General features: G+C 48.9%; 1 protein-coding gene across 2 annotated transcripts in view; it reads right to left on the bottom strand.

The window, feature by feature from the left end:
* Positions 1-2035: 2035 nt before the first annotated feature.
* The window catches only part of Hook2 (hook microtubule tethering protein 2), an 11912-nt gene continuing 6013 nt past the window's right edge, over positions 2036-7934 (bottom strand). The window contains exons 12-22 of one of the 2 annotated variants that reach the window (XM_055621233.1): positions 7430-7540; positions 7245-7332; positions 7066-7135; positions 6360-6497; positions 6192-6279; positions 5960-5994; positions 4354-4436; positions 4168-4271; positions 2682-2792; positions 2540-2611; positions 2036-2450 (exon numbers count right to left, since the gene is read on the bottom strand). In XM_055621233.1, coding sequence (XP_055477208.1) covers positions 2301-2450; positions 2540-2611; positions 2682-2792; positions 4168-4271; positions 4354-4436; positions 5960-5994; positions 6192-6279; positions 6360-6497; positions 7066-7135; positions 7245-7332; positions 7430-7540 — 1050 coding nt within the window. In that variant the 3' untranslated portion in view covers positions 2036-2300. The remainder of the gene's footprint in view (positions 2451-2539; positions 2612-2681; positions 2793-4167; positions 4272-4353; positions 4437-5959; positions 5995-6191; positions 6280-6359; positions 6498-7065; positions 7136-7244; positions 7333-7429; positions 7541-7934) is intronic. The other variant, XM_055621234.1, reaches the window with a different exon arrangement.

Raw genomic sequence — 7934 nt, 5'->3', positions numbered from 1 at the left:
ATAAGGGATAAGACTGATATTGATTCTAACATGTACCATGCTAATAGCATAGGTCAGAATTTAGCTAGAGGTGTCCCATATCAAAATGCCTGGTGCCTCAAATTTGAGAAATAACAGTCGTTTGCAAGGAGACTGTAACCAAGCCACTAAAAGTGATCTCAAAATGCTTGATGCAAGCCAGGCATGGTGGCACATACCTTTAATCCCAGCAGTCAGGAGGCAAGGCCGGTGGATCGTTGTGAGTTTGAGGTTGGCCTGGTCTACAAAACAAGTCCAGGACAGCCAAGGTTACACAGAGAAACTCTGTCTGAAAAAAACAAAAATAAAATAAAATGCTTAGTGGGAAATGTGGTCATTTGCAACAAAACTGTGAACAAGACATCTGTAAGGGCAATGGGTTTTCTAAATATAAACCAGAAAGAAAGCCTAGGCTTCCCGGGGTGTGCAGGCCATGTGTTGCCATTGGACCAAAGAGTGTAGGTTCAAGAGAGACATTCAAGGTAATCTGTTGCCATGAGAAACAGCCTTGGGGGCCTGGCTTGAGGACCCATAGCCAAAAGTGCAGTTTGCCTCCTGTCAGCCAAGGAGTAACGTGCAGACCAAAGAACCTCTGCTAAGTATTGCAGGTCTAATGCACAATGCTACGGGCAGTGCTGCTCTGGACTTGGCACAGGGAACTGATAAAGATTAGATCAGAGCAGGAGAGCTCTCCTGAAAACCTTGGCCACTCATCCAAAAAGTACTTATTTCTGAAAATGCTTATAATTTCACATTACACACAGCACAATTAAAACAGAAAGGGGTAAATGTAGTGAGAACTTTGGAGTTTTGGTTTCTTTCTTTCTTTTAAAGATTCACTTGTTTATTATGCGTACAGTGTTCTGCCTACATGTACACCAGAAGAGGGCACCAGATCTCACTATAGATGGTTGTGAGCCACCATGTGGTTGCTGGGAATTGAACTCAGGACCTCTGGAGGAGCAGCCAGTGCTCTTAACTAACCTCTGAGTCATCTCTCCAGCATGAGTTTTGGTTTCTTAAAAGAACAAAAACAAAAAAACACAGAAATATTTTAAAAATATGTTTTCATTTTAATCCCAGGTGTGGAATACAAGGCTGCTTCAGATTGACCACAGCAGCCAACTATGATTTGCCCCATGCTCTGGCAGGGGTATAATTTTGACAGCAGCAGATAGTTTCCAAAATTGTGTGGCATTTGGAATTCTAGGGACTTTTTAGAGTATATGTAAATGTCAGGGCCCTGGAAAGGCACAGAGGGTTATTGGTTGGTCATTGGTTGTTGTGGGTTGTGGTTTGTTAAGTACTCATGTGCAAACAAAACAAATATATATATTAATTTTATATAATATTAATATTATATTAATTATATATAGTAGCAAATATATTTGCTCCCAGATCGGCAGAAATTTACTTGGGGATCTCTTTCCTTTCCTCTCTTTTTTCCTATCTTATCTAGTGTTGAGGGGGAAAGGGTAGAAGAGAAGGGGTAGAGAAAGCTGAAAGAAAAAAACCCACAACGTAGATAAAAGCAAAGCAGAAGTGACTGTTCCCAGCTGACTTTAAAAAAAAAAAAGGTTAATATTTATAGCAGATCTCCATGAGTTTGAGGCCAGTCTGGTCTACAAAGTGAGTCCAGGATAGGCAGGGCTACACAGAGAAACCCAAAAAAAGAAAAGGTTTCGTGTCGAAAAACCAAAAAAGAAAAACAAACAAACAAAAACCAAGTCTTTCTTAAAAGCAAGGTCTGTGGGGCTGTAGAGATGGCTCAGTGGTTAAGAGCACTGGTTGCTCTTCCAGAGAACCAAGGTTTAATTCCCAGAACCCACATGGCAGCTCACAACTGTTTGTAACTCCAGGTCAGGGCCTCCAACACCCTCATACAGACAACTATACAAGCAAAACACCGGTGCATATAAAACAAGAATAAACAGTTAAAATAAAATTAAAAAAAAAAAAAGCAAATTCTGTGTTCCTAGCCCACTTTTTATTCCTTACCATGGTGTCCAGAGTCCACTCATGACAGATAAAGTCTTTATTTAAAGTCTTTATTCTTTTCAAATATAAAATCAGGCTCTTCCCAGGTAATACATAAAGCCCCGGGGAAGAATCGAGGATCACATTGCTAAAAGGGTTAGGACTATACTTGCTATCTGCCACTCCCTTCTCTTCCATCTCAGGAATCAAAGGGCAGAAATTATAGCCTCAATCAAGGTCAAGGTCCCAAACCAGGGACCCTAGGAGCTGGAGGGCTCCAGCAGGTGGCAGGAAGTTGAGGTCTGTCAGTGCTTGTCAGTGTGGCGAAGGCTCAGAGAAGCCAGGCGCCCCAGGGGTCCTCGGCGAGCATTGGTGGCCAGTCTTTGCTGTGCCAGGAAGGACTGGGCATGGGCTGGAGCCTGCTCTTCCCCAGCTCGCTGCTCCAAGGCCATGCCCTAGAGAGATGGTAAAATCGGCAGGGGCTCAGTGAGCCTACGTGAGCAGTGTAAACCTGATACAGCAGCTCCAGAGGCAGCCCACTCACCATGCTGTACCAGGCACTGATGAGCAGCTTTTCTTCCTGCTCCCGCTGACTCCGACTCTTCTCACAGTCCATCTGCCGGGGAGACAGGAGTCAGGGGCTGGGGGCTGCTGAGGGCTGCTTGAAGGGAAGAGGAGAGACCCACCTCCAGCTGCCGTATCCGCATGTTCCTCTCCCAGAGCTGTGTCCTCAGGGTTTGGAATTCCGGGGGCACTCCAGTGGGTGGCCGCTGCTTGGGTTCCAGGGTCTGAATGACCTAGGGATTAGAAAAAAGTCACAGGAGAGCAACCTTGATTATAACAATAGTGACTTTTCGCAGTTCTGGGGACTGACTGAACTTAAGGCCTCACACATGCTTGGTAACATAGCTATAGTATAGCATTATTTTGTTATTTAAGACAAGGTCTCATTCAGATCAGGCCTCAAACTTGTGATCCTCCTGCCTTTGGGTCACAAGGTACCAGCATACCTGGATCTTTTTCTATCTGTCCACCCACCCACCCACCCATCCACCCACCCACCCATCCATCCACCTGAGACAGAGTCTCAGTATGCAGCCTGGCTGACCTCAGGCTCATGGAGATTTAGCTCTCTACCTCCCAAGTGCTGAAAGGTTGCTGTGATCTTTTTATGCGCTGTGTAAAGGCTGTCTTTGTATTACTCAAATAGTGATTTCTGTACTGGCAGCGATCTGATTACAGGCCCGACTTTGGTATTGTTATTCTTTGGCTGCATCATATTTTGTAAACAATCCCTCCAACACTTTCTGATTGGTTTAAAAAAGAGCTGAATGGCCAATAGCAAAGGCTGGAGAGATAGGCAGGACTTCTGGCAGAGATGGGAACTCTGGGAAAGAATTGTGTGTGGGAAGAGTAGCCAGCTAGACTTGGAGGAAGAAACAGGGGCCAGTACTGAGAAGAGGTAACGAACCACGTGAGAAAAAGTAGATTGATATAAAGGGGTTAATTTAAGTCAAGAGCTAGTTAGGGAACAAGCCAAAGCTAAGGCCAAACATTAATAATAAAAGGTCTCCATGTCATTACTGGGAGATGGTGGCCCAAGAAAATCCTGTTACAATTAGCACCAACAGTTATACTGAGATTAAAGGAGTATATTAATACTATAATAATAAGTCATGCCCGACTCTTTTCTTTCCACCTATCTAAGCCTGAAGAATATTTGGAAATAACCCCCTCGGGCCCCTTACTTTGGCTTTATGTTATATATTTACTTATATTTTGGAATGCTAGAGACTCCAGGGCCTCCTGCCAGGCAAGTGTAGTTACAAGCCACATACCCAGCCACACCCCCATACCCACCCTGGCTGGTAGATGATAGACAAGTACTCTATCACTGAGCCATGTCACCTGCACCACACTGGTGGCTTTGAGGCAGAAGCTCTCCCACTGTGCTATGACGCCCCAAGCTTCTTTGCAGACCCTTTTGATACAATGGGTTTGATAGCCCTTAGCAGCAGCAGCATGCAGAAGCCTATAATATGACATAGTATGGTATGACAGGTGTTGAGTGCAGAGGGCAGAGATGTCCAAACTGGCAGAAGTGAACTGATGTGATGGGAAGTGTGGGGAGTAGGACCTGAGGCAGAAGAGTGGGACACCTAGCATCCTCACCGTGCGTGCCTTGTCCACATAGCGGCGGTATCGTTCCTCCATGGCCCGCAAGTCTGCATCCTTCTTCTGCAGACTGTCCTGCAGCTCCTCAATCCGTCGAGCTGCTGAAGAACAAACAAGGGTTCTCAAGTCCCATGCTGCACCCTGGCCTCCTTCCAGCCCTGGCTACTGCTGGTTCCCACTTACTGTTGCTGTCAGCGGGAGGCTCCAGCTCCTCAATGTACTCTCGTTTCCTCTGCAGCTCCAGATCAGCCTCATGCAGCTTCTGCCTGTGGGTGTGGAAGCAGCGGAATAGCCTTGGGCTGGCATCTCCATCTATCCACCCGCCCATCTGTCCATCTGTCCATCCGTCTGTCCATCCATGGTATAGTGGATATATTCCAGGGCCTTGTCCACGCTAGACAAGTGCTCTGCTCTTGAGCCACCCCAGCAGATCACCTAACTCTAGGCTGATTCTCTGTAGCAGACACACAATTCTGTCCCACTGGCTTCTCTTCTCTCCAAGCAGGAGCCCAGCGAGTCAGAAGCTTCATTATGGCCACCAAGACCTCCTTGCTCTGTCTAATCTCTTCATCCCATGGTCCCCAAGTTGGTCTGGTCCTTATCATCCCTTCATCCTCTTCCACTTTTAATACCTCAGCTTCATTCTCCACCCAGCAGCTCCCAGGGTTGGTGTTTTGTTTTTAGAATTTTCTGTGTGTTATATGTGCGCCTGTGTGGGCTGTGCCACAGGTGTTTGTGGGCCAGGGAGGCAAAAGAGGGTGTGGATTTCCTGAACCTGGAGTTACAGGTGGTTGTGAGCCACCTGACATGGGACTGAGACTCAAACTTGGCTCCTCTTGAGCTCTTAAGTGAAATGTCTCTCCAGCCCCAGGGATATTTTTATTTTTTATTCCTTGTGGCTCTATGGATGAACCCAGGAGCCTTGTGTTCACCAGGCCAGTGCTCTACCACTAAGTCAGATGCATGTATATGGGCGGGGAGAGGGTTTTGTTTGTTTGTTTGGTTGGTTTCATTTTGTTTTTTTTGAGTCTCATGTAACCCCAAATGGCCTTAAACTCCTGGATCTCCTTCTTCTGTCTCCTGAGCTGGAATCACAGGCCCATACCAGCCCCTATTTTTTTTTTTTCCTCAAAGACATTCTGGGCCAGAAATAATGGTGAATGCTATGCATATAACAGAAAAGAGTTTGAGCCAGGAGGATTACAAATCCTAGGCCAATCTAAGCCACAGGAAGAACTTGTTTTATAATAAGATAAAATAGGGAGTTAAGGGCTGGAGATGGCTCAGAGGTTAAGAGCACTAGCTGCTCTTCCAGAGGTCCTGAGTTCAATTCCCAGCAACCACATGGTGGCTCACAACCATCTATAGTGAGATCTGGTGCCCTCTTCTGGCACGCAGGCAGAACACTAAATAATAAATAAAACAAATCTTTAAAAAAAGCAGGGAGGGGTAAGATCCTCTCTGTTCTTGAAGAGGATGCCAAGTATGGTTCCTAGCACCCATGGTGGCTCACAGCTCTCCCAGGGGGTGGGAGGCCTTCTTCTGAACTCCATGGACACAGTGGTAGACATGCAGGCAAAACACTCATACATAAAATCAATAAATTACACAGCACTTGGGAGACAGAGAGGAAGGAGGGTCAGGAATTCAAGCCAGCTTCAGTTACACAACATCCCTCTCAAAAAAAAAGACTGTGCTTGACTTGGGTTGATCGATCTATTGACCAACAATTCTCCACACCTCTGCCCCAGGGGTTCCCACTACAGGAGTGCCAGCTCTCCACACTTACAGATGATCCTCCAGCTTCCTCTTCAGCAGGGTGGGCTGGGGGAGAGAAGCAGCAGGGAGTGAGGCGGCGGAACAAGGTCTGAAAACCTGTGTGGGTAACGGTGGTGTGCCTCCCGGGCCCCGTGGTACTCACAGTGGCCTTCATTGGGCATCGGGCAGCAGGGGGGTGAGGAGAAAGGAGGATTACTGGGGAGCACAAGAGAGGGCCAGGCAGGGAAGAGGTGGACACTCACATCCTCAGTTTTGGCCCCTTGCTCCTGCAAGGCCTTCTGTAGATCTTCCACCTGGGCCCTTAGCTCAGACAGCTGCTGCTGGTTCAGCCTGGCGGGGAAGGGTGCTCAGGACTTGCACTTGGTCAGCTTGTAGATCTCTCTTCCGAACAAGCTGTCTAGGATTCTTACCGGTGCTGCGTCTCCAGCCCATGGCGTGCCCGGTTGGCCTCCTCCAGGTGGCGCTGCAGCTCCTCCTGTCTCTCCCGGTCCGCGGCCTCCTGCTGGCACAGACGCTTGTTCTCCAGTTGAAGCCGCAGGAGCGTCTCTCTGAGGAACAGGGAGAAGCGAGTGGGGCTGTGTTCCTGGACAGACGGCCCATTAGGTGAAACTCCGGGCCGATTGCTGCCTTGAAAAGAGCCCAGCCTTGGGGTAGGCGTACTGAGGACCTGGCCTGGCGCCGGTGGCTCTGGCTTTGGGGGCTGCCCTGGGCAAGGTGGATGGAGGACTAAGGAGAGAAATCAAAGGGGGCGGGGCTCCAAAGGAGGTGTGTGAGGGTGGGGGATTAAAACATTTGCGCCCAACTATGCAAACAGTCAGAGCGGGGGTGGGAGTTACTAGAGCAGAGCAGAAGGAACCGGACCGAGTAGGGGCTGCCAGGGCTGGAACCTGGGTCTCACTCAGGTCAAAGCAAACAGGGCTAGGATACGAAGCCACATGGGTTGGATTTCATTTGTGTACTAAACAAAAGCTCTTGGCCAGAGCAGAGCAGAAGCAGGAACGGGGAAGTTTAAGCCAGGCAACCAAGACCAGCGGTAGGCTTGCACTCCGAGAGTGGGCTGAGGAAGAACCTTGCCTGACCTGGATGGGTCCAGCGCCTTAAAGGGTCTCAATATACCTGAGCTCTGCAGGCATGATCTCTGCTGCCAAGTTTTCTGGTCCAGAAGGGGTAGGATCCAGCGACAGGTCTGAAGAAAAGAAATCTTCAGGTCCCCTTCCTGGGGCTCTCTTCTCAGGGACGATCCCTGAGGACTCAAGCACAGGCCCAGGCCACCCCAACCCTGAGCTGAAGCTCACCAGCTTGAGTCAATCCCCTTGGCTGCAGCTGGGCGCAGCGGAGCTCTTCATTGGCTTCCCTCAGGGAGTCCCTCTCCGCCAACAGCCGCTACAGGGGCGGGATGCAAGATGCCAGTCGGACCTCCTGGGAAATGGGCTAGCCCAGGACACGCAGGGTGAGCCTGGGCTGCAGGCTCAAGCCCTACCTCCTTCTCCTTTGTCACCAGGTCACACTTCTCCTCTAGGTTTCGGCACTCAAACAGCCACTTCTCAGCCTTCATGGCCTCTTCCTGCCACTGGCCCTGCAGCTCTTGTACCTGCAAGAGGGGTGGGCCTAAGACTCAGCAGATGAACGTACTTGCCACCAACCTAGACAGCCTGAGCTGGAACCCTGGAACCCGCATGGCAGAAAGAGAAAACCAGCTTCTACAAGTTGCCTTCTGAACCCTTACACATTCATACACACGCGCAAACTCACACACAAAATACATCAAGTGTAACTTAAGAAGAGAAGTTAGGCTGGGTGGTGGTGGAGCACCCCTTTAATCCCAGCACTCAGGAGGCAGTGGCTCTGTGAGTTCAAGGCCAGCCTGGTCTACAGAGTGAGTTCCGGGACAACCAAGGCTACACAGAGAAACCCTGTCTCAGAAACCAAAAAAGGAAGGAAGGAAGGAAGGAAGGAAGGAAGGAAGGAAGGAAGGAAGGAAGGAA

Source organism: Psammomys obesus, unplaced genomic scaffold (genome assembly GCF_907164565.1).
Source record: "Psammomys obesus unplaced genomic scaffold, mPsaObe1.curated_primary_1811, whole genome shotgun sequence".
NCBI classification, from domain to species: Eukaryota; Metazoa; Chordata; class Mammalia; order Rodentia; family Muridae; genus Psammomys; species Psammomys obesus.
Note: the sequence above shows the minus strand (reverse complement) of the source record. Positions and strands in the feature narration are given on the sequence as shown.